This window comes from Schistocerca nitens, chromosome 3 (assembly GCF_023898315.1).
Source record: "Schistocerca nitens isolate TAMUIC-IGC-003100 chromosome 3, iqSchNite1.1, whole genome shotgun sequence".
Classification (NCBI taxonomy): Eukaryota; Metazoa; Arthropoda; class Insecta; order Orthoptera; family Acrididae; genus Schistocerca; species Schistocerca nitens.
This window is the reverse complement of record NC_064616.1, coordinates 698525641-698553099: the sequence shown is the minus strand read 5'-3', so window position 1 is coordinate 698553099 and position 27459 is coordinate 698525641. Positions and strand designations below refer to the sequence as shown.

Sequence of the window (27459 nt, the reverse complement as noted above, 5' to 3'; positions counted from 1 at the left end):
AACCGGTTTCAACAGTCTTAGCTGTCATCTTCAGCTCTCAAACATTTTTTATAGTAAAACATGTTCATTTTACCCTGAACCTCATGCACAAGATGTCAAATGCATAAAACTCAGCACATTTATCCACTTGACATCCTGCGCATGAGGTTTAGCGTAAAACGAACATGTTTTACTACAAAAAATGTTTAAGGCTTGAAGATTACAACTAAAACAGTTGATACCGGTTGTCTTCAATAAAAAAAAATTTGTGTGAGCTTGACTTTTCGTTTTTAACAATTAAAACAGATCGTCCTTCAATGCTCTCATAATGAGAAAATTCGATCTACTTGTTTTCCATCTGTCTCGTTTTCATTTGACTGTCCCTTATAACAGAGCCAAATCGTGTTTCCTAGGTTTTTTCTTTTGTAGCAAGTTCCTCTTCAAACGCTGATAAGTACTACGATAAGTACTACGTCATTGTATTGTTGACTTCCTGGTTTCAGAAGGTCTAAAACGATGAAATATAATTCTATTTAAACAACGTTATAGCTACACTCCTGGAAATTGAAATAAGAACACCGTGAATTCATTGTCCCAGGAAGGGGAAACTTTATTGACACATTCCTGGGGTCAGATACATCACATGATCACACTGACAGAACCACAGGCACATAGACACAGGCAACAGAGCATGCACAATGTCGGCACTAGTACAGTGTATATCCACCTTTCGCAGCAATGCAGGCTGCTATTCTCCCATGGAGACGATCGTAGAGATGCTGGATGTAGTCCTGTGGAACAGCTTGCCATGCCATTTCCACCTGGCGCCTCAGTTGGACCAGCGTTCGTGCTGGACGTGCAGACCGCGTGAGACGACGCTTCATCCAGTCCCAAACATGCTCAATGGGGGACAGATCCGGAGATCTTGCTGGCCAGGGTAGTTGACTTACACCTTCTAGAGCACGTTGGGTGGCACGGGATACATGCGGACGTGCATTGTCCTGTTGGAACAGCAAGTTCCCTTGCCGGTCTAGGAATGGTAGAACGATGGGTTCGATGACGGTTTGGATGTACCGTGCACTATTCAGTGTCCCCTCGACGATCACCAGTGGTGTACGGCCAGTGTAGGAGATCGCTCCCCACACCATGATGCCGGGTGTTGGCCCTGTGTGCCTCGGTCGTATGCAGTCCTGATTGTGGCGCTCACCTGCACGGCGCCAAACACGCATACGACCATCATTGGCACCAAGGCAGAAGCGACTCTCATCGCTGAAGACGACACGTCCCCATTCGTCCCTCCATTCACGCCTGTCGCGACACCACTGGAGGCGGGCTGCACGATGTTGGGGCGTGAGCGGAAGACGGCCTAACGGTGTGCGGGACCGTAGCCAAGCTTCATGGAGACGGTTGCGAATGGTCCTCGCCGATACCCCAGGAGCAACAGTGTCCCTAATTTGCTGGGAAGTGGCGGTGTGGTCCCCTACGGCACTGCGTAGGATCCTACGGTCTTGGCGTGCATCCGTGCGTCGCTGCGGTCCGGTCCCAGGTCGACGGGCACGTGCACCTTCCGCCGACCACTGGCGACAACATCGATGTACTGTGGAGACCTCACGCCCCACGTGTTGAGCAATTCGGCGGTACGTCCACCCGGCCTCCCGCATGCCCACTATACGCCCTCGCTCAAAGTCCGTCAACTGCACATACGGTTCACGTCCACGCTGTCGCGGCATGCTACCAGTGTTAAAGACTGCGATGGAGCTCCGTATGCCACGGCAAACTGGCTGACACTGACGGCGGCGGTGCACAAATGCTGCGCAGCTAGCGCCATTCGACGGCCAACACCGCGGTTCCTGGTGTGTCCGCTGTGCCGTGCGTGTGATCATTGCTTGTACAGCCCTCTCGCAGTGTCCAGAGCAAGTATGGTGGGTCTGACACACCGGTGTCAATGTGTTCTTTTTTCCATTTCCAGGAGTGTATGTACGAATGCATGCTCTCACTGCGATATCCATTAATAAAATATTGTCAAGTTTCAAGCAATGTCAAGTTGTTAACTGCTCACGAGCTTTGAACAGTGATCTCCTCTGCCATTGTCAAGTGGTTGACTGTCGTCTGAATGCCGCTGCCATGCTTATATAGCACGCCGCCGCCAGTAACGTCACTGGTGCCTAGTAACTTGCCATATATGGCAATGTTTTGGTGGCGTGACCGCCGCGCCAGATTCAGCTCTCGAATTACAGGATGCTAGGCCGTACTCAGCTGCAGCAACCGTCTTTATTGATGGTGTTGTCCGATTTTTGATTGCTCTTGCTTCATGTACGTATTACGTTGTCCCAGAAGTCTTTGGTCCGCTTAATAATAGAAGTGTCATCGAACGCATTTCGCGGCTTGAAACCCGAGGATATTTTATTAATGCATATCGCCGCGAGAGTATGCATTCTTACATAACGTACCTCTACTGGGAGGAGACGTGGCGCAGCATCAGATGCCTGGGGAAGGTGCGCGTTGAGGAGCTAGCCTTCCTACTACGCTTCTGTGATGAGAAGACGATCCCACGATTTGCCATCATTAACCATCACATCAACACTGAAGTAACCAGAAGAATATTTCGCCGTGCCAGTTTCGTCCCGCTGCGGGTATCACAGGCGGTGGCGCGGCTGTATAAGCATGGCAATGGCATTCAGACGACAGTCAACTACTTGACAATAGCAGAGGAGACCTCTGCCGAACCCCCATTGTCTGTTAACCACTTGACGCTGTTTGAAACCCAAGAATATTGCATTGAAGGTAATAGCTGCCTGGACATACACATAAATTGCATATATTAGCACTATCTTAAACTGTTTGCTTTTCCGAACCACTTCTTGACGAAATCTTCGTATAGGTATATTCTACAGTTTCGACACATTAGGTCCGTGTGCGTTCCATGGGACACCCGATATATGCACTGCTGTACATTAAAACTGCAACACCAGGCAGGGTAACGAACACTGAAAGTTAGTGAAACTTCCTGGCAGATTAAAACTGTGTCCCGGACCGAGACTCGAACTCGGGACCTATGCCTTTCGCGGGCAAGTGCTCTACCAACTGAGCTACCCAAGCACGGCTCACGTCCCGTCCTCACAGCTTTACTTCCGCACTTACTTCGTCTCCTACCTTCCAAACTTTACAGAAGCTCTCCTGCGAATCATGCAGGACTAGCGCTCCTGAAAGAAAGTATATTGCGTAGACATGGCTTAGCTACAGCCTAGGGGATGTTTCCAGAATGAGATTTCCACTCTGCAGCGGAGTGTGCGCTGATATGAAACTTCCTGGCAGGTTAAAACTGTGTGCCGGACCGACACTCGAACTCGGGACCTTTGCCTTCGCCTTTGCCTTCGCGGGCAAGCTGTGAGGACGGGACGTGACTCGTGCTTGGGTAGCTCATTCGGTAGAGCACTTGCCCGCGAAAGGCAAAGATCCCGAGTTCGAGTCTTGGTCCGGCACACAGTTTTAATCTGCCAGGAAGATTCATATCAGCACACACTCCGCAGCAGAGTGAAAATCTCATTCTGGAAACATCCCGTAGGCTGTGGCTAAGCCATGTCTCCGCAATATCATTTCTTTCAGGGGTGCTAGTCCTGCATGGTTAGCAGTAGAGCTTCTGTAAAGTTTTGGAAGGTAGGAGACGAGGTACTGGCGGAAGTAAAGGTGTGAGGACGGGACGTGAGTCGTGCTTGGTAGCTCAGTTGGTAGAGCACTTGCCCGCGGAAGGCAAAGGTCCCGAGTTCGAGTCTCGGTCCGGGACACAGTTTCAATCTGCCAGGAAGTTTCATATCAGCGCACATTCCGCTGCAGAGTGAAAATCTCATTCTGTCAATGAAAGTTACTTATACTGAATATACAGTATAGTATGTGTTTTCCTCAGGTGGTTCTGAGGCCATTAGATTAGGAAACTTGACACTAAATGTAGTAGATGACTTTTGCTATTCGGGCAGCAAGATAACTGATGACGGCTGAAGTAGGGGGGATATAAAATGTAAACCGGCAAAGCAAAGAAAAGCGATTCTGAAGAAGACCAGTTTGTTAAAATCTAATATAGAGTTAAGTATTAGGAAGTCTTTTCTGAAAGTATTTGTCTGGAGTGTAGCCATCTTTGCAAGTGAAACATGGACTGAACAGTTTAGACAAGAAGAGAATAGAGGCCTCTGAAATGTGGTCGTACAGAAAAGTGCTAAAGATTACAAGGGTAGATCGCGGAACTAATGAGGTACGGAATAGATTTGTGGAGACAAGAAATTTGTGACACAACTTAACTAAAAGAAGGTGTCAGTTGATGGGACATCAAGAGATCACCAATCAGTATTGGAGGACGGGAAGGGGGGGGGGGGGGGGGGGGGGGAGAGGTAAAAATCGTAAAGGGAGACCACGCGACAGATAAAGTAAACAGATTCAGAAGAATGTAGGTTGTAGTTATTTGCAGTTGAAAAGGTTTACACAGTGTAGAGTAGCATGGAGAGCTCCATTAAACAAGTTTTCGGATCAAAGACCACAACACATGCAGTTGTAGGTGATTTGGGAATACACACCTCGCGAAATTTTGTACACAGAGCTTTCACTTCTGGCAAAAACAATAGCTCTAACCTGGCAGGTCATCGAGTCGGACTGAGCTTAGACGACAGATATGGCTAAATCATTCCATGCTACCTCACTGTATGCCAGAATTTATCAGTCGTAACGGCTGGCGAGTGGGAAATGCCAGTCTCTAAGAAAACCATGACCAGAGGTTTTCAGTCAGCGAAATATCTGGAGAAGGTGCTGGACAAGGCAACAATCGAACATTTTCTGTATCGAGGTAGGAAGAGGGGCAACATACTATCTCAGAATACCTTGCTGAAACACAACTTCACACAGACCTCAAAGATATGACACACTCGTCGACCTTAAGAAATCAGAGATTTCGCGCCCTCTTTGTGAACCAGAGGTGAGAGAGTTATGTACCCAATGGCACACGACACCATCAGGCCAATTGCTGGGTCCGTATGACGATGATGAATGCATTTCGGTATTGTTCGTTCTGCTCGGAGCCTCCACACACGGATGTCCCTCGTGATGCTGTACTCAGGACCACGACTTGTCTGTACAGACGACGTGGTGGCACTCCTGTGGCCAGTTTTGTCGTTGGTAATACCACGATTGGCGCAACTCTCTCTGCTGCCGCGTTAAGGGCAGCAGCAACAATGGGCGCCGTGCAGACAGTCCGGGATGTTCCAGATGTCGTCGCTCTCTACGTATGAATACTTGTATTGCTGCGAACATGTCCATTTCTTGATTCAAGTTACGTAACGTGACTCTGTGATCCTGCACTGTCGAGTAATTAATACATCTGTTCCCTCATGTGTTAGTCGCTTGGGGCCATTGGGATCCACCTGAACTCATCGACTCCATATTCGCACGAAAATAATGGGATTCCAAATAATGTGAACAGCAATATCGCAGAACGGAAAACCAGTGCCTCGATGGGGCACGATTCGGCCACTGTCGAATAACAGCACTAGCTGGTGGACGTTTCTCTTTTCGTTACACAAGGCATAACACGATCTTCCCAAGAACGACCAACATTGAAAGGAGATTTCTGACTGAGAAACACATTACGTAATCTGTCCTTACATACAGAATGTAGATAATGTTACGTCTACCTACTTCGTGCTACTGCACTGACATGTTAATTGCGTATCCAAGCATGTCGTACGCTTCATGTCAATAACTTTTCTTGCATGCTGCCTTCATTGTATTAAAATTTTATTGCGCAGAAATATATTTTTCCGTCTTGAATTACGAAGACGCTTTTGAACACTAGAATCATATATTACAACAGCACTGCAAAAGAGTTACGCGTAGAAATAAGAGACGCCAACCTGAAATGGGTGCATGTCACAGAGTTCGTGTTCGTGTACCAAATAAATATTACGAGTTTAGTGCGTTGCGCTTACTCAGTCACCGACATAAAGGTAGTACTAGACGTCCAAGGGCTCTGTCAACACCATTTTCTTTGGACATCGTAGATTTACGTCGGGAATGACTTCAAAACATCGTTCAACACTGCAGTAGGTCTCTGTAAAATTGCATGACCTCCGTAACGCTTTTTGACATTAATACTATTTTTTTAGCTTGAAGGCTACTGACTTCACTAAGGGGACGTCGATGCGTGATTCACTTTTTCCCGTCTTGTTAATACAATAGCGACTTAATGCTCGGGTGAAGAAGCAGAACCGGCGATGCTTACCAGCGGCAAGACGTAATCAAAACTTCGACTGCGCGACAGCAATGCTTCTACTACTTATACACGATACGTGACACGAAACACGTTGGACATCGGGCGAGCGAGGGATCGAGGGAGACATCTACCAGGAGCCACGTGACCTGGCAACTTACAACTGGCGCCAAGCTTAACTTCTATTTTCGATGTGCGAGTTAAAATACACACCAAGTTTGTTTTCATTTGCGTAAAAATGTAAACTTCATCCACAGGACCTGGCGGCGGGCCCTGTGGTATCGACCGACCACAATGTCACCCTCCTCCGGCGACATTGGGTGCAGTATGGAGGGGCTTGGGATCAGCACGCCGCTCTCCCGGCCGTTATCAATTTTCGTGACCTGGAGCCGCTACTACTCAGTTGGCATCATGAGGTTGAGTGCACGCCGTTTCCCTCCTCCCAACAAGGAAAAATCCCTAGGAATACCGGGAATGAAACCTGGGTCCTTCTTATGGCGATCAGCCGCGCTGACCACTCAGCTACGGAGACGGAACTTTCATTCTTTCAGCAGTTATTTACTGTTCGGCTAATTCAACCTTTACAAGGTATAATCTCTTTAATCTAAAGTTAACAAATACGATTTCAATCGCTGTTTCATGTCTCTGTCTTCTGCATCCTCTGCCAGCTGAAGCCTGCGACATTCTTCAGTTCCTTATCCCAGCGGTCGGGTGGTCTGCCTTGGAATCTGCGTCTTTCTCTGGGACTCCACTCCAGTACTGTCTTTGCCTATTATCCGTCATTTCGATGTGCGTTATATCTTTTCGATTTTGGTGTCTTTATCGTTTCCACAACACCCCGAACTCCTTTCATAGTTCTTATTTCTTCACTTCTTTTCTGACCTTTCTTAGTGAGAACTTTCTGTAGCTCTCTGAAATGTTTTGTTTTGAAAAAATCGTTTCAAATCCAAGTCTCACAGCTCTATCTCAGTACGGAAAGAACATGTTGTTCGAAAAAACAACCTTTTTTAAAATTTGTTGGCGTATTAGATTTAAAAATGGATGCGTTTCTCCCATAAGCCCTTCAATCCAGTTTCATTCGGCGGAAAAAATCAGATTTTGAATCCTCTTGGATATAATTCAACGATCCCAGATAAACATATTCGTTAACATTATTTAGACAGTTGTTGTTCAATATTTGATTTTGGACAGATTTACCTTGAGGCACACTTTCTCGCAACTATCTGATAAATCGTTTATGTAATGTCTACGATACCTCGATGGCTTCAGTCGGTGTAGGAAATCATATGAGGAAATTTTCTGTTGGATGAGGAGTAAAGCAGGATGACCCTATACCCCAGAAACTACGAGGGCTTGTTGAAAAGTAGTGCCTCCAAATTATTTATGTGAAAACTCTTAAAGCAGTTAACATTCTAAGATCGTTCTACATCTTTATTATTCATGTCTACGTATTTATTTCTCAACATAGTCACTCGCGACGAACACATTTCTCCCAAAGAGAGACCAAGTTGTTGACAACGTCACTGTGGAATGTTTCACTTTTTTGATGGACCCACATCCTCACCTCTGCTTGCACCGCTATCAAAGTGTAGTCCTCGAAGTTGTTGTTTAACTTTTGAAAACGGATGGCAATCGGATGGGGCCAAGTTAAGACTGTATGGAGGATGATCGCTGACAGTGAACCCAAGGCGTCGGTTTGTTGCAGATATCGCAGTGCTCGTTTGCGATTGGCATTGTCATTCTGAAGGAGAGAGTGCTTCATTTGCGGACGAACTCTACAAATTCGAAACTCGATTATAGAACGCTGTTTCTCACGTGCCGACATAGTTACGTTGCACGTCGCCATATTACACGCTATAATTCAGAGCTCTCTAGCGGCAGAGATCTGCAAGACATGAAGAATAAAGATGTAGAATGTTAATAAAGTTTGTTTTATATAAAAAGTTTTACTGGTTTTCGAGTAAAAATTTGGAGGTATTATTTTTCAGCCCGCCCTCGTATTTATAGCAGTCATCGAGATGGCTGTATCCAAAATTATTTGGAACGAAAGGTGAATTGCAGACATGTAGAAAACACAGTATTAAAAAGGAAGGAAGATTAGTGTTTAAGTCCAGTCGACATCGAGGTCATTAGAGATGGAGTAGTGTGCGGCTGGTCCCGGCGGAGGTTCGAGTCCTCCCTCGGGCATGGGTGTGTGTGTTTGTCCTTAGGATAATTTAGGTTAAGTAGTGTGTAAGCTTAGGGACTGATGACCTTAGCAGTTAAGTCCCATAAGATTTCACACATTTTTTTTTTGAGAGATGGAGTACAAGCTTAAATTGTATTCAAGCATGGAGAAGGAAATCGGCCGTGCTCTTTGACAGGAACCATCCCGGCATTTGCCTGGAGCGAGTTAGAGAAATCACGGAAAACGTAAATCTGAATGGCCGGACGAGGACCTGAACTGTCGTCGTCCCGAATGCGAGTCCAGTGTGCTGATCACTGCGTCACTTCGTTCGGTGATGCAGTCTTGTGAAATGAGGTGAAGTTTTTGGAACGCCTTGTACAACAACAACGAATATCGCATAATCGCAGAGATATTGGGATAATCTGTGAGGCCGTGTACTTACCTTTCGGGAATTTTCCGAAGCGGAAGGGAGGCGGTGGCGGTGCATGCTGTGGGTCGGCCGGCGTCTCTGTGGGCGGCTCGTCGCCGTCCTTGTACGGCTTGGCGTTGTCCAGCGTCTTCAGGCCGACGCACAGGTCCGCCACAGCCTCCAGAATGGTTGCGCCATTCTGGGCTTCCTCTGACTGGGCAGACTCCTCTAGCTTCGCAGCAGCCGCCGTCTCGAGCTTGCGTGGTAACGGTTTCGGTGGGCACACAGCAACGGGTACCGGGCTAGCTGCGGCATCTGCAGCACACTTCGCCTCCTCGTCGACAGCCGCAGTCTGGTTATCGTACAGACTTCCTTCGTGTACTCCAGCAGATTCCCTCGGGGCACCAGCCGCCTCCAGTTCGTGTTGGGGCTTCATGTCCCACGACCCGTCATCGGAAATCTCGATCAGAGGCTCCGAAGCACTGGGAGTAGGAGTCTCCGTGACAACCGGCTGCACGTTCTCGTTGGCACTAACTCCCGCATTTTCACTTCCCCCGCCACTCTCGCCTTCTGGTGAGATCGATTTAGATGTCGAATTTGTATCAGAAATTTTCACTTCTCCCGCGCTCACATCGGAAATTATCACTTCCGTCACCTTATCACCAGTATTCTTCACTTCGCTTATACTCACATCAGGTTGCTTCACTTCTTCCACGCTAGTGTGAGAATTTTTCACTTCTGCCTTCGTCTCGAGAGAATCATGCACTTGCGCACTATTCATTTCGGAACTCTCCACTTCCACCATAGCAGCTTCGGAACTGCTCACATCTGTTGTACTGATCTCTGGAATTTGCACTTCTGCCTTGCTGGTTTCCGAACTTCTGACTTCTGCCACCTCCGCGTCACAGTTCTTCGCTTCTGCGACGTTATCGTGTGAATTCTTCTCTCCTGTCGTATTCGCAATGGAATTTACTTGCTCGCCTTCTTCGAAGGTAATTAAGGCGGTGGTTGCCTCTCCGTTCTGTGGCTGGCACTTGTCTGCATCAGCCTCGCCAGTGGGGGTATCAGCACTTTTAGGGGCCGACAGCGCCTCTTCTGTCACTTTAGCGTCCTTGTTCAACATGCTTACAGTCTGTCGTGTTCACTTATACTCTCCCAGCGAAAAGGTCGGGCGTTTCTCAAGTTTATCTGCAACAGAAATTCATTTTGAATGATTAGAGTCAGTGCATACAAAATAGTATCTTTACAGGGTATAAAAGGGTAATATCGTCAGAAAGAAACTACACTGTGTTGATGAATGCGAGGTACAAGCATTTCATTCACATACACCTGCTTCAATCGGAAATCAAGGAAAGCCCCTTAATAATAAGCTATAGTTATGCCTTGAAATTACAATGTCATGTTATGAAATGTGCTGTCCTGTGACAGGTTGTGGATTTTTTTATTTAACTCAGAATTGTGTATTTCTCTCTCTTTATTCTGTGAGCAGCTGTCTTATCTGTTTGGAATTTATCACATTCTACACAGGAAAGTGTCTCATTTGCAACATCTTTAGCCGTTGTTTCACCTGCCCCTGCCAGTTATTTATTTCTTCTCAGTTGTATGTAAGCTTCTCTCTCTCTCTCTCTCCCTCTCTCTCTCTCTCTCTCTCTCTCTCTCTCTCTCTCTCTCTCTCTCACACACACACACACACACACACACACTTTCCTATCCTAATCACCACCTGTCAAAATTCAAACTGTACGCCTGAATGATCGAAGTAATAATAATAATAATAATAATAATAATAATAATAATAATGGTAATAAGATGCGACTGACGTACGATGCCCATTGTTGTAAATTTCTAATACACCTGTTTCTACTGAAATATCATGGGCGCAGCTTCGTTATCATAATTGATATGAACATTCATAATAATATAGGAGAGAGTTCTGTACTTGGAAGATAGCGTACCTACGAGCACAAGTTGTTTTCTTGACCGATGTTTTAGTCTGGTGGGTCATTTTAGAATCACATGAAGAAATGCTCACCAGAAACCTCCTCCGCTTAAAATAAATAAATAAATAAATAAATAAATAAAAATGTTCAAATGTGTGTCAAATCTTATGGGACTTGACTGCTAAAGTCATCAGTCTCTAAGCTTACACACTACTTAACCTAAATTATCCTAAGGACAAACACACATACCCATGCCCGAGGGAGGACTCGAGCCTCCCCCGGGACCAGCCGCACAGTCCATGACTGCAGCGCCATAGATCGCTCGGCTAATCCCGCTCCTCCGCTTTTTCTAAGTTATTGTGAGACACGACGTTGTGTTTCGTGCAGTGTTTGTAAATTCACTGCTGGGGGGGGGGGGGTTAGTACACCATTTTAGAGGCTTTCAATTCACTCGAGATTTATTTTTGCAATACTGCGTATGGAGTATATGAAATGATTATATTTACAGATCAATAGCACAGGCGCTTCTGAGGTACCAGATATCGACACAGGACTGTGGCATACAGTCGATTGTACAGATGGTAAATACTATCTTGGGATACATTACGCCACGCCTGCTCGACCTGTTCATGTAGTTCTGTAAGAGTTGTTGGTTGAGAAGTTCATGAGTCACTTCTCGTCCCATCATATCCCACACGTGCTCGATTGGAGATAAGTCCGAAGATCGTGTTGGCCAGGGAAGTTGCTGCACGTCTTGCAGAGCATGCTGAGTTTCATAGGCAGTGTGTGGACGAGCATTATCATGCTGGAACAACGGATCACATTTCTTTTGCAACAATGGCAGAACAACGGATTTAACAAGTCTCCACGTACCGAGCGCTGGTTACCGCCCTCTCCAGACACACCAAAGGTGAACGAGAGTTGTAGCTCATCGCACTCCAGACCATAAGGCGTGGCTAGAAATGGCTCTGAGCACTATGCGACTTACGTTCTGAGGTCATCAGTCGCCTAGAACTTAGAACTAATTAAACCTAACTAACCTAAGGACATCACACACACCCATGCCCGAGGCAGGATTCGAACCTGCGACCGTTGCGGTCGCTCGGCTCCAGACTGTAGCGCCTAGAACCGCTCGGCCACTCCGGCCGGCCATAAGGCGTGTGATGGGGCAGTGTGTCTAGGACGAATGCACTCTACGACACAGTGCTCTTCATGTTTACGTCATACACGCGAACGACCATCACTTGTGTGCAGGCAGAGTCTGCTTTCATCGTTGACGACCACGACGCTCCATTCCACCTTCCAAGTGATCCTCTGACGGCACCAGTCGAGCCGTGCACGTCGATGCTGTGGCGTCAGTGGAAGACGGGATGGAGGTGTGCGTGATCGCAATCCCACTGCTAATAACCGGTTCGCAACAGTTTGTGTTGACTCGTCTTGGCTCACAAGCCCTCTTATCTGTGATGTGGTAGCTGTACGAACTGCCACTGCCGTCCTTAAAATACGACTGTCCTGACCGGTGTCTGTGCTGCCTGGACGTCCACAACCTCGCCTACGGATGTGAGAATGTTTACGTGACCCCTGATATCAGCATCGTTGCACAATTGACTTAGCACGTCCTACTTGTGTGGCAATTCTCCGAAAGGACCACCCCGCCACGCTGAATTCCGCAATTTGACCCCTTTCAGATTCGCTCAAGAGCTGTAGGAGGGACGAGTGCGTCTCTATGGCATGGTTGCCTGTTTGCTTCACACGTTTGCCCCACTCTGAGCCTTCTGGCTGTGAACATTCCCTGTCAAAGAGATGGCGCTCTCGTAGCTATATCAGTATGTCTACTATCCCCCAGGTGGCATATTCCGTCATCGGATCAAAATCGACGTCGCCTTTCCAGGTGCACAAACTTTTTACCGGCCGTATATTTTTAAAACTAGTTACATAACGTGTGGACAGCCAAGCCATACTTCATTGGTCGTGCACCATCCTTGGACTGAAATAAGGACTTCTACCATCGAAAAGTTGATATTTGCAAATTAACTCAGTTTCTTTAATGTCTTAACAATTTTCTCTGTTTTCAAAATGGCGATTTGTGTTAGCTGTCAATATCTACTTTTTCAAAATGTTTTTAGCCCGTAACTGGTTTTTGAAAAGACTTCTTCTTCATTTGATTTCGCTTACTGATTATTGGTGTTTAGCAGAGTAATATGTAACGCAAAGGCTATTAACTACATTATTAACAACATTTTCTCTACTGCAACAATTTTAAATACGACTAGAGTATTTGTTCCTAGGTAAATTACCATTTTGTACCTTGGAACAGTCTTTCACATTTGGAAAACCTTACTTCTCTGGAGTGAGTTTTGTAATTCCAGAAATAGTCTGCAGCGCACATAAAATGAATGATATCATTTCAGAATAGAATAACAAAATATATTAAACTTCTATTAGAAGTCTGACAAGAGGTGAAGTCTGATAAGTGTTCCAAGGGACAAAACTTTCCTCTACACATAAAAATTTACTGAGACTATTAAAATAATTTGTTCTTACAAGGCACCCGAGTGCACACAAATTTCTAAACTAATTATTTTACCCAGATTTCCAATTCAAGTACGGCGTGTATGAGAACTGACACTGGTGCCTCCAAACTTACTTGTGACAAACGCCAAATGTAGAGCAGCCATCGCAGGCAATAAAAAGTTACCCGTCGCGTCGTATAGCTAAAGAGACATAACATAATATCACTTTTATAAGGAAAATCTACGTGAAATATTCCATCATTTTTCGGGAGTGCATCCGGGATGTTATTAAGTCTTGAACAAATATTTCGCCTGACAGCCTTTCAGCCGTTCTCAATGTGAGTCCCTTGTCAGACTTTAAAGCACTTTACACTGTAGAGCAAACGCGCATGCGTCAAAGATAACACTGTTGGTAACAAGAACGTCAGTCATATACAAAACTTTACGTCTCTAAGATTAAAAGAAAGCAAGCGCAGAGTCAGAGAATCCAAAGTACTCACCAAGCATTTGGTTGATTGTTATAATGGAATCCAAAGCAGTGAAGACCTACAACAATATTTCCTTTGTCACTTGGAAAACGCCAGACCAACCAAAAGTAGAGCAAGAGAAAACAGATGTAAACTCTACAGCCTTTCCCGTAAGTGTGGAAGATTTCTTCAACAATAAATCGGATGTGCTCTACCTTCCGCCGGCCAAGATAGCCGCTCTTCTGGGATCTATGAAGGATAATCTGCTTTTACTAAAGGCGGGGAAATACAAAATTCCTTGTGATTGTGGTTAACGGTACATAGGACAAACAATACGCACTGTAAAAGAACATTGCACTGAACACCAACTATACACTCGCCTACTTGGAAATTTGTGTTAAATTCGTATGGGACCAAACTGCTGAGCCGCGCGGGATTAGCCGAGCGGTCGCGGCGCTGCAGTCATGGTCTGTGCAGCTGGGCCCGGCGGAGGTTTGAGTCCTCCCGCGGGTATGGGTGTGTGTGTTTGTCCTTAGGATAATTTAGGTTAAGTAGTGTGTAAGCTTAGGGACTGATGGCCTTAGCAGTTAAGTCCCATAAGATTTCACACGCATTTGAACAACAAACTGCTGAGGTCATCGGTCCCTAGGCTTACACACTACTTAATCTAACTTAAACTAACTTACGCCAAGGACAACACACACACCCACGCCCGAGGGAAGACTCGAACCTCCGACGGGGGAAGCCGCGCGGACCGTCGCAACATACCCAAGACAGCGCGGCTACTCGCCTACTACAGCCCAATAAATGTGCAGTGGCTTGAACGTCCGCCCCGATAGCTGAGCACGGAAGCTCAGCGTGTTCGGTCGGAGGGTTAGCTACCCTCTGGAAAAAAAAAAAAAAAAAAAAAAAAAAAACTGGGTGAATGGATCAACGAAGAACCTGAACGGGTGTCATCGGACGTCCGCCCCGAACAAATTCAACGAACAATATAGAACCAAACGAGATAAAAAAAAGTGGTCAGCATGACGGATTGTCGTCCTACGGGCCCGGGTTCGATTCCCCGCTGGGTCGGGGATTTTCTCAGCTGTCTTCATCATCATTTCTCCGCTGTCTTCATCATCATTTCATCCCCATCCGGCGCGCAAGTCGCTCAATGTGGCGTCGAATGTAATAAGACCTGCACCAAGGCTGCCGGACCTACCCCGCAAGGGGCCTCCCGGTCAATGACTCCAAACGCTCATTTCCATTTTTTTCAGTGGCTTCAACATTGTATTTCCATTAGCCATTCCATGGATTACGATGAACTTAAGATACTGGCCACGGCCTCATCCTACTGGGATTCTGCTGTCAAGCAAGCTGTGGCAATACAATTATCAGACAATCTTCCCAACCGAGACGAGGGTCTCCAGCTCGACAATTCATGAAAACCCTTCCTTTCACGTCTGCAGCCTCGACGGAAATAGTCTGACATTCTAACATATGCCATCCATAATAATAAACCAGATACTTATTAAGCATTGTGACTCTGCACTTGATTTGCTTTACTCTTGGTGGCATAACGTTTTATCTATGACTGACGCTTTTGTTAGCAATAGTGTTATCTTCGAGTCATGCGCGCTTCCTCCACAGTGAAAAGTGCTTTACAATTTTGCAAGCGTCTCACTTTCAGAATGGCCGCAAGGTTGCCAGTTGAAATATCGGTAGATGAGCTAATAATGACGCACTCTCGAAAAATGCTGGAATATTCGCTCCACCGGGAAAACCTCGTGAAACACTACGTGAAACACTTCAAAGATCCTCACCAAAAATCATGTGTGTTTTTCAGATGACGTCTTGTAACTATGTACACGAGAGTTATAGATTCGCAATACGTTTCTCAAACCACGCATTGCCATAATCCGTAAGAATATCTATTAAGTGTGTAATACAAAGGAAATTAGTGTAATATTTATAATAACAGTGGTAAAATGTTAGTCGTTGAGAAATAAAGAACATTGTGTTTTGTATAGTATGCACCTAATTTACAAAAACAGTTTTGCATTTCCCTAGTAAATATTCAAATTCTCAATTTCTCGCTTTAATCGATGGTACCGGCTATGTACAAGAAACAAATACGCTTGTTTGCTCAAGCTCCACTTACAACTAGTGTTATAATGCACTGATGTTTCTGTCTCTGATGATCTTGACGCTGATGGGTCGGCAGAGCTGATCTTTCTTCATTCTTTCTTTCAGCACTGATGGTCGTCCGAGCCAGCAGCAAGACTCGAAGCAAAGTTGAGTTACATGAATAACGTCAGATAACCTTCTTTGTACTTTCACCGAAACAACTAAAAGTTAATAATATCGTTATCAGAACAATTAGAGAAAAGTATATGAACGACATCATATGGTAAGTGCACTTACTGAGTGAAGTGTTTATTTCACCACTAACGGAATGCGTCTCTGAGTACTATGCGGTGAATGCGACCACAACTTCAGCTAATGCTATCTTAAATAATTAAACTGTTTCGTATCATATCTTGCTAAATATTATCAAGCACTAGGAATTCTCTTTGATAAAAGAGCGGAAACACAGGTAATTGCAGGCGGACCGCACTCAGCATATCTAGCGGCACTGTTAGGTTAGATCATTTGTATCTTTCAAAAGAAAGTGTGCAAATTACATTCCCAGAATTCGTGGTATGAGAACGATCGTAAACTGTGTAAGAACAGTCTATTGGACTCATGCTAAACCAGTCTGTTTAATGGACAATTAAAAATCTGTCCAGTCAAGTTCTGAAAATTAACTTTATCTGCGATGAAGATGAGATATCGAACATCGTATTGATGATTTCTGATCGAAGTTTAATTACACAGTGCAGCACTTAAGCCCATTGCCATAGACGGAAAGGAGTTACGGTACAAATCTCCAATATCTTGTAGACCTTTCATTAGATCAATGAAGGACAAAAACTTACAGAAAGGAAGGAAAGTTGTTAGAGACGGAACACAGACTTGGATTGAAAAACAAAGGGGTTGGAAATTGATTGTGATTTCTGTAATGTAAATGGCATCTGCCAGAAGCCAAAAATAGTTTAATCTGGTCATGGAGAGCCTTAATTTGGATGAGCGGATGTAGATATGAACGCCAATCGTCCAGAATGATGGGTCATTCTCTTAATCACAGCCCCGCCTCTCACTCTGCTCGGTGTAGCAACTTCATGTGGCTTTTAATATGAACAAGTTATCGCGTCCGAGAAGGAAAATAAAGAACTGCAACAAGTCACTGTCACTCATTTACCTAATCAATCATAACGCAGCAGATGGGTGGCACATACCTGAAGAAATATTAACCCATGATGGTCATGTAACGACCCACGGCTCCTTGGTATTTGGAAGACCGGAATCCATGAAATGAGTATTTCTCTGCATCACGTCTCGCAGATGCTTAACTGTCTTAAATCTGCACAATGCTCATTCAATCAAAGCTGGACATGTCTTGATTCAAGAAGAGGCGCGTGATATCATACTCTCAACAGAAATTCAAACTGTACAAGGATTCGAAGGCAGGAAGATTAGGATTTTACTCACCGTCGACGATGGGGTCATTAGAGACGGACTACAAGCTCATTTCGGGGTAGCATATGGAAGGAAATCGGTCGTGTTCCTTCAGGGGATCATCTCCATATTTGTCCTAAGCGATCTAGGGGCTCGCGGAAAACGTAAATCTGGATGGCTGGACGAGGAACTGAGCCGCCGTCTGCCCGATCATGAGTCCGGTGTCTTAGCACTGCACCAACTCGCCCGAACAGATGGCGGAGTTAATTATTACAATCACTAAATTGTTCCACCAGAACATCACCGTTTATCATATACTTCAGTATAATAGAATACAGATCTCGATCATATTTACGTTTGATAACTCACTTAATAAGTATAAGAGCTACAAGTTTTTCTGCTTGTATAAATACCGCATCTCTTTGCAGACAGCCGCCCAATGAAAGAGAATGTCAAATATTTGTCCTTTCCTGCCATCTGTGTTTCATTGACGATATTTTTATACTTTGAAGTTTAGTAGTTTGGGCTGTTACTAAGTTAAAATACTTTTTTACGTCTGAATTTTTGAATGAATGAAAGAGTTTCCATCGTTCAGAATCGGTTTCAAAGAACTGTGTATACATGTTGTAGTATGTTCATTTGGCACCTGACTGAAACAATCCCCGTCTTCGTTTCTTCCCTACATCTACATTTACTTCTACATCTATACTCAACAAGGCGCATTACGGTGTGTGGAGGAGGGTAGTTTATGTGCCACTGTCTCTTTCCCATTTTCCTGTTCCAGTCGTTACTGGTTCACAGGAAGAACGACTGCTGGTAAGCCTCCGTGCGAGCTCAGATTCCTCTAGTATTTCCTTCAAAGTTATGAAAAAATGTACGTAGGAAGAAGTAATATATTGGCTGACTCTTCTAGGAACGCACGCTCTCGAAAATTTAAAAGTGGACCATACCGTGATGCAGAACGCCTCCCTTGTAACATCTCCCACTGGAGTTGGCTGAGCATCTCTGGGACGCTCTCGTGTTTACCAAACGAAACTGTTACGAAACGTGGTGCTCTTCATTGGATCTTCTCTACTTCGTCTATCGATCCTATCTGGTAGAGATCCCAAACTGACGAGCAAATTCAAGTACTGATAGAACGAGGGTTTTCTAAGCTACCACCTTAGTGGGTGGTCTTTATTTCCTTGAGGATGCTTGCAAGGAATCTCAGTCTGGCATCTGCCTTACCTGCCATTAGTTTCATGTAGTCATTCCACTTTAAATCTCTCGTTATGCACACTCCTAGATATTTTAATGATGTGATACTTCCAGAGAGTGTTCTGCAATGGTGTAATCATGCAGTAATGGGTCTTTCTGCCTATTTATGAGTCATTCTTTACTTCTTTTATGTCTAGGGTCAATTGCTAATCTCTGCACCAAGCGTCGATTTTCTACTGGTCTTCCTGCATTTCGTTGCAATTCTGTAGCGTTGCGACTTCTCTGTACACAACAGTATTATCCATGGAAAGTCTCATGGAACTTGCGACGTTACCCACTATGTCATTTATACATATTTTGATAATTAATGGTCCAATAACAGTCCCCTGGGGTACGCTAGAACTAATTTTTACGTCTGATGATTTCTCACTATTTAGAACGACATGCTGTCTTCTGTTTGCTAGAAACTCTTCAATGCAGCACAGAGTTGGTCTGATATTCCATACATCCGTATTTTCCCTATTAGGTGGGAGCTGGAACCGTATCGAACGTCTTCAGGAAGTCAAGGAACACAGCATCTACCTGGGCGCCCGTATCTACTGCTTTCTGGGTCCCGTGGACGAACAGAGCGACTTGGGTTTAGGTACCTATGTTGATTCCTACATAGAAGATTTCTCTCTCCATAAGTGTCATAATATGCAAGCATGAAACATGTTCCAAAATTCTGAAGCAGATGACGTAAGAGATACAGGCCTGCAGTTTTGTTAGTCTGTTCTACGACTCTTCATGAAAACGGGAATGACCTGCGCCTTTTTCCAGTCATTAGGAACGCTTCGCTGCTCCAGCGACCTACGGTACACTGGTGCCAGAACAGGGGCAAGTTCTTTTGCATACCTTACGTAGAATCGTATAGGTACCCCTCAGTTTAGATGGTCTTTCTTCTTTACGGCAATTTCAGTCGCTTCTCTGTCTCATTGTCGCTCCCTCTGATGTCTGTCATTCTGACGTTCGTGCTACGCTTTAAAGGAAGAGCTACAGTGCGACATTCCTCTGTGAAAAACGTTTAGTATTTCACATCAGATGAATTCGAAATTACGAATAATGACTACCATCAGTTGTAGAATGGAATGCCGACAATGAAAATTTGTGCCGGACCGGGACTCGAACCCGGATTTCCCGCTTACCATTTGGCTATCCGTGCACGACTCGCGGGCAGACCCAAACTTCCATATGTCGCCAACCATATGTCGACGATCTGTACTCGCACATCTATTACGTGTACTCCCGTACAGATCCCACGTTGTGTTTTAATATTTCGGCCTTCTCTTTGTCATTTAGATGCCATTATGAATACAGAGAGTCTGGACAAATGGCCTCGATCCGTTTACTGATTTAACACCTGAGCAAAACTTCTTAGGATTTTCTGTAAGATCGCCATATGGAGTTTTACTTTCAAATTCATTGAACGCTTCACTCATGGCTGTCCTTACGCTAATTTTAGCATCGTTCAGTTTTTTACAGTGAAGCTCTCTTTTCTGTCATAGTAGCTTTCTAACACGGCTGTCGAACCACGGCGGGTCTTTCCCATCCCTCACTCCTTTCACCTAAGTTGAGGATTCCACTACTAGGCGTAATTGCTCCGTCGGCTAAGGAAATGGTAATTAGCAGCCGCGTATCGACTGTCAACACTGTTATATTAACGGACAGCGAGACAACTACCTTCTGACCCACAGGATGAATTTCAAACGTCACATATGGAGTTGTCAGAGACGTTCCAAGATGCGACGATCCGGCCACTGGACGGGAAACACACAACGATAACAGTGTCCGTATTGCCTCCAACTGTCTCTCTGCTTCTTTCTTAGCACTTCTAGCAAAGAAACGGTCTCGGAATAACAATTCAAAGAAACTACGGTCAGTCAGTCATACCAAAATGACACACTTCAGCTTTCAAGGAAAAAATATGGTTTATTCCCACGCCAAGTCCGTATCTTCAGCCAGCAATTCCTTCAGCCAGTTTGAGCTCTCGTGTTTAACAACAGACTGTCATCGAGTGGCACCCACTTAGATTAAATCACAGCACATATGACACTAAATCCGCAACTCCCTGACAGCAATAGCTACAAAAAGCTGTCGCCGTTAGAATCACTCGTGTCTGCGCTAAATAATTTTACTCATCTGCAGACCTCTGCATCATTGCCCCCCCTCCCCCCCCCCCCCCGATCTATATTCTTCTTTCCACTATAAATCACGATCGACATGCCAGTTTCGAAGTTTAGAACAGCTCTCGAATTTCGTTGAACATTTATGCCTTTTAGCTAATCAACGCCGTGATTTAGAAAGATTGGCTTGTTAGCAGCATAGCGCATTGTCACTGGCTCAGACCGCTCGACAGCTAATAATAACCCTCTGCTTGATGTTGTCACATAACAGAAACTACTGGCGACCTAATATAGAAAATAATGACCAGCAAAGTACCCGTAATGGCACAGGAAACTCTTCTGAACACTGCAAAGTACTCACGATGCAGTGAAAACTTCCCAAAGTTCTGCACTGATGTGTACCAAAGCAAGAGGTACACAACAAATACCACGAGAGGCTGCCATGACATAGGCACAACCAATCTCCTGGCAGTTCTCAGCTCCGTGCAGCAGCCTCCAGATGGCACTCACAAACACGGACCTCTTCCTGCTTCTGCGCCACTTCCTCAACGTGTTGTACAGCCTGCGTAGGGATCTTCGTCAACCCCGGATTACGCCACTTCCACCTTGTACTGGCAGACACGCAAGTCCAGCTGACAGGCACCAAATCATGAAATGCTGCAGACACTCAGACAATTCTGCACCATCAGTTAAACAGTTCAATTCAATGTCTGGACGCTGCTAAGTACATTACTCTGAAGACTACCTTCTGAGCCGCGCGGGATTCGCCGAGCGGTCTAGGGCGCTGCAGTCATGGACTGTGCGGCTGGTCCCGGCGGAGGTTCGAGTCCTCCCTCGGGCATGGGTGTGTGTGGTTGACCTTAGTAGTTATGTCCCATAAGATTTCACACACATTTGAACATTTGATTTGAACTACCTTTTGACTTAGCAGTCGCTATTTATAGAGTAATTGGGGTGTTAAGAGTGTCTGAAAACGTTCCTGTCAGTGATCACAGACTGCCAAGAGAGTAATACTTATTTTAGAGTTCATTGTATTAGGTTCAGGACATCATGTGCCACGCGTCAAATTGTCCCAAAGTTAAGTACCATTTTGTAACATACTCTTAATAAATGTTATTTGTTAATTCTTAAGGTGTTGCCGTATTTCGTTATAGTGCCGCTCTATCAAACAAGCGCTTATTTCCGAACGTCCAAATCAGCCAGCATTGAGGAACGATAGCAGGGAAACCGTTTTCTGCTACTTTGGATGTTTGGGCTGAGTCAACAGTGACATTTAGTTACTACATTCAAAACAGACACAATGCTCTGAATTATGGCAAATCCACTCCATTACACATGGTCTACAGTCAAAGTGTGTATCCAAGTTCCTACACAGTTTGTAATGTCTGAAAATCCTGCTGACTCATTCGCTCGTTTCAGTGGCACCGACAGTCTCTCCTACTGCAATTACATCACGTGAAATCATTCTCAGGATTAAAATTAGGAGCGAATAATTATACCTCCGACTTCCCATACCCACAGTATTGGAAATGATATCTGAATAAGCGCTCACCGATTAAAAATCCATCTGTTAAGTTACAGAACGACACGAAGTTGGATGAATATATTAAAATAGTTACTGATATATCAAAATAGTTGACTGATTCATTAACTCAGGGGGTTATGGGACTAAACGGTGAGGTCATCAGTCCCATGATTCCAAAGTTACTCGTGGAAGAGAGGGGTCAACTAGAAGTGGACGGATCCAGTCAAAGGAGTCGAACTATAAAATGAGGAAGTTAAAACACACACAGTAGAAGGCATAAGAGGGTAGACCAAACCTAAAAATTGGAAAAACAGAGGGGAAAATATCAGTATTTCGAAGGGGGAGTGATCATAGGTCGCAGACCGAGAAACCCTGAAGAGGGGCCCCAACTACAACCAACCTGCCCCTGCTCCAGGAGTAAAGCAAAACCTTATATCAGAAAATAAAAATCACTTTCATGGAGGAAACTGAGAACCAGTTCAACCATTCATGAATCGTCTGCCAAAATTAAAATCAAGGAATCTGGAAAACTACAATACTGGCCATTAAAATTGCTACACCACGAAGATGACGTGTTACAGACGCGAAATTTAACCGACAGGAAGAAGATGCTGTGATATGCAAAATGATTAGCTTTTCAGAGCATTCACACAAGGTTGGCGCCGGTGGCGACACCAACAACGTGCTGACATGAGGAAAGTTTCCAACCGATTTCTCATACACAAACACCAGTTGATCGGCGTTGCCTGGTGAAACGTTGTTGTGATGCCTCGTGTAACGAGGAGAAATGCGTACCTTCACGTTTCCGACTTTGATTAAGGTTGGATTGTAGCCTATCGCGATTGCGGTTTATCGTATCGTGACATTGCTGCTCGCGTTGGTCAATATCCAATGACTGTTAGCAGAATATGGAATCGGTGGGTTCAGGGGGGTAATACGGAACGCTGTGCTGGATCCCAACGGCCTCGTATCACTAGCAGTCGAGATGACAGGCATCTTATCCGCATGGCTGTAACGGATCGTGCAGCCACGTCTCGATCAACAGATGGGGACGTTTGCAAGACAACAACCATCTGCACGAACAGTTCGACGACGTTTGCAGCAGCATGGACTATCAGCTCGGAGACCATGGCTGCGGTTACCCTTGACGCTGCATCACAGACTGGAGCGCCTGCGATGGTGTACTCAACGACGAACCTGGGTATACGAATGGCAAAGCGTCATTTTTTCGGATGAATCCAGGTTCTGTTTACAGCATCATGATGGTCGCATCCGCGTTTGGTGACATCGCGGTGAACGCACATTGGAAGCGTGTATTCGTCATCGCCATACTGCCGTATCACCCGGCGTGATGGTATGGGGTGCCATTGGTTACACGCCTCGGTCACCTCTTGTTCGCACTGACGACACTTTGAACAGTGGACGTTACATTTCAGATGTGTTACTACCCGTGGCTCTACCCTTCATTCGATCCCTGCGAAACCCTACATTTCAGCAGGATAATGCACGACCGCATGTTGAAGGTCTTGTACGGGTCTTTCTGCATACAGAAAATGTTCGACTGCTGCACTGGCCAGCACGTTATCCAGATCTCTCACCAATTGAAAAGGTGTGGTCAATGGTGGCCGAGCAACTGGCTCATCACAATACGCCAGTCACTACTCTTGATGAACTGTGGTATCGTGTTGAAGTTGCATGGGCAGCTGTACTTGTACACGCCATCCAAGCTCTGTTTGACTCAATGCCCAGGCGTACCAAGGCCGTTATTACGGCCAGAGGTGATTGTTCTGGATACTGATTTCTCAGGATCTATGCACCCAATTTGCGTGAAAATGTAATCACATGTACGTTCTAGTATAACATATTTGTCCAATGAATACCCGTTTATCATCTGCATTTCTTCTTGGTGTAGCAATTTTAATGGCCAGTAGTGTATACTTAATACGAAGGGCCAAAAGAAAGGGACATTCAACCAATATATGGGATACCGTCAGTCTGGCTCCAAAACCGCCTTGTCAGGGTGGTTCCTTTCGCAAGAGGAAACAATGGGTGAGCCTGGTATGACTAATGTGTAAACGGCATAAGACTATGGACTCCGCTGGCCGGGGTGGCCGAGCGGTTCTAGGCGCTTCAGTCTGGAACCGCGCGACCGCTACGGTCGCAGGTTCGAATCCTGCCTCGGGCATAGATGTTTGTGATATCCTTAGGATAGGTTTACGTAGTTCTAAGTCTAGGGGACTGATGACCTCAGATGTTAAGTCCCATAGTGCTCAGAGCCATTTGAACCATTTTTTGAACCTATGGACTCCTTCCGAGAGGAGCCGAAGGAAGAGCGCCAAATCGCAGAAGTCTCTTTGATTGGGCGGAATTTATTATTGAGAGCAGCAGTGCACCAGATGTCTTTCCACTTTTGAGGCAAAGAGAGATCTGACGTAGATCCGCATATCTGCAGATGGAATCATGAAAGGAATTGGGGGTAAGTATCTGCTTCTCTAGCCAAACGGTCAGCCAGTTCATTCCCTGGGATGCCCCCGTGACTTAGGACCCATAGATAGACAACTGAACAGGTGGCACTTCCAAGGGCAGGGAGAAGGTCATGGATAGCAGAGACCAAAGAGTGACGAGAGTAACATCGGTCGATAGTCTGCAGGCTGCTCATTGAGTCGGTACATATTAAAACACTGTGGAGAGAGAGCTGAGTAAGAAAATGGAGGGCACTGTTAATGGTTAGCAGCTCTGCTGTGAACACACTACATGATCCCAGGAATAAATGGTGTTCTAAGCCAGTAGGAGGCGTGAAAGCATATCCCGCCTTATCCATCTTTTTAGAACCATCAGTGTAGAAGATGGTAGTACTCTTGAACTCTGCAAAGGGCCGCGCGGAATTAGCCGAACGGTCTGATGCGCTGCAGTCATGGACTGTGCGGCTGGTCCCGGCGGAGGTTCGAGTCCTCCCTCGGGCATGGGCCTTAGGATAATTTAGGTTTAAGTAGTGTGTAAGCTTAGGGACTGATGACCTTAGCAGTTAAGTCCCATAAGATTTCACACACATTTGAACATTTTTGAACTCTGCAAGGATGGAATGTACAAGATAACAGAAGGTCATAGGGGAGGCAAAGACCTTAGGACCCTAGAATGGGTCTGTCCTAATCCGTGGCCTAGGAACCATCCAAGGGACGATGTGGGAGGATATAGAGAGGGCACATTCCAGTGAGTGGAGATGGAGATGCCGACAGAGGGAAGTGAGGCGCATTCAGACCGGCAGTCCCACCCATGGTCGTTTATCAGGAGGGAGACATCTCTCGTTTGTAAAGAGGACAGGGTACAAGGGATGGTCAGGAAATCGGCGAATGGCGACTGCGTAAGAAACCAGGAGTTAGATCCGTCGTGTTTGTGCGAATATGGGGCGGCCACGTCAGCTTTTGTTGTTCTGCTACAACATCTAGTAGCTGGTCGCCAAAATAAAGTTCTAGATCGGGATGTACTGTGGGTCGCAGACAAAAATACATAACCCACGTTTTGGAGGGAGAAAACTGGAAGCCATGTGAGACGGCCCATGCAGAGGCACATCAGATGGTGCTTTGGAGCCGGCACTCAGCAGATGCTACTGAGTGGGAGCTGCACCAGATGCAAAAACCATCGACATACAACGCTGGGGTAACCAGATGACCAACAGAGGTTATTGATGGCTATGAGGAAGAGTATGACACTTAACACAGAACTCTGTAGGATACCGTTCTCCTGAATCAGAGGGCTGCTGAGTGAAGTGGCAACATGAACCCAGAAAAGCTAGTGGGATGAAAACTCGCGGATAAAAATCAGAAGAGGGCCGCGAAAGCCCTAGTCATGGAGGGTATCTAAAATGTGATGACGCCCAGCCGTGTTGTATGCCTTATATAGGTCAAAGAAGACGGCGACAAAGTGTCAGCGGTTAGTAAAAGCCTGTCGGATTGCTGTTTCCAGTCTGAGTAAATGGTGTGTTGGAGATCGTCCTTCCCCAAAGACGCACTGATACAGGGACAAAAGGATCCGAGACTCCAGTACCCAACATAATTGGAAGCTAATCATCCTCTCAAGCAGTTTACAAAGCACCTTCGTCGAGAGACGTTTTGTTCTTCCTGGGCTTAAGGACGGGATAACTGTACTGTCTCGCTATTGTGAGCTAAACGTGAGCTAAACGTGGTTGAAGACTCTGAGTAAATGTTGCCTCTGGGTAATGTCAAAATGTTGGATCATGTGGTTGTCGATGGAATCTGGGCCTGGGGCTGTGTCATGTGAAGAGGTAAGAGCCTGCAAGAATTCCCATTCAATGGGTTCAGCTTGGTGGGGGTTGAAACAAAGGGGGATCTGTTCAACTTTGCGTTTCTGCCAGAGAAAGGTAACAGGATAGGAAGAGGACGCCGATGCTGTCACAAATTGCGTCGCGAAGAGTTCTGCAAGGACCAATGGATCAGTACACAGAGCACCTTTGAGGGTAAGACGCTGGACAGTTGACCTTCGCTGGCTGCCCAGAAGGCTACGGAGCTTGGACCAAACCTGCGATGAAGAGGCATATATCCCCTGGGAGGAGACATAGCGCTCCCAACATTTCTTTTTACTCTGCTTAATAAGGTAGTGAGCCTTAGCACAGACACGCTTAAAGGGAGGAGGTTGGTTTGTGAAGGGTGTAGTTTAAATCGCTGTAGCGTCCATCAGCCGGCCTGGACAGCGACTGTTAAAACTTTGGTCCACTACGGTATCGGTCGACGACGAGGGGACAGCAGTGCCAGCAGCATGAAGAATAGTGGCAGAGACGCCCTGCACAAACGCATCAATGCAGTTCGAGAGAGAGTTATCGGAGTGCACAGCATATGTATGAAAAGGCCAATTGGCCCTGCAGAATGAGCAACGTGGGGGCCTGGCCGCCTGGCGGCGACAGAAGTGGTCATCATGGGGTGACCAATGGAGGGAAGCCACGAGAGCGGGGGAGGAGATCGTGGGATCGATAGCAGTAAAGGTGCCATGGGAACTGCCATTGAAGAGACGCAAATAAAAGTCTTGAATAAGTTGGTCAATTAGAAGACCCCTACTCGTCGAAGTGGCATTCCCCCCACAGTGGTGGTGCGCATTGAAGTCCCTAAGAGAGTGTTAAGGTAGGCGGTTAAACATAAGGAAGTGACATTGCAAACGGTGATTGCTGGAGTCGTTTTCACTCTAACCACTGTCGCGTCCAGGTCGGTACAAAGAGGAAAAAAAATGGTTCAAATGGCTCTGAGCACTATGGGACTTAACATCTGTGGTCATCAGTCCCCTATAACTTAGAACTACTTA

The 27459-nt window shown here is 45.7% G+C and overlaps 1 protein-coding gene across 2 annotated transcripts in view; it reads right to left on the bottom strand.

Moving 5' to 3' along the window:
* LOC126248670 (neurofilament heavy polypeptide-like) overlaps positions 1 to 27459 on the bottom strand; it is a 423975-nt gene that overhangs the window by 335408 nt on the left and 61108 nt on the right. The window contains exons 1-2 of one of the 2 annotated variants that reach the window (XM_049949901.1): positions 10761 to 10836; positions 8839 to 9993 (exon numbers count right to left, since the gene is read on the bottom strand). In XM_049949901.1, coding sequence (XP_049805858.1) covers positions 8839 to 9928 — 1090 coding nt within the window. In that variant the 5' untranslated portion in view covers positions 9929 to 9993; positions 10761 to 10836. Of the gene's footprint in view, positions 1 to 8838; positions 9994 to 10760; positions 10837 to 27459 lie in introns of those variants that run through there. The other variant, XM_049949900.1, reaches the window with a different exon arrangement.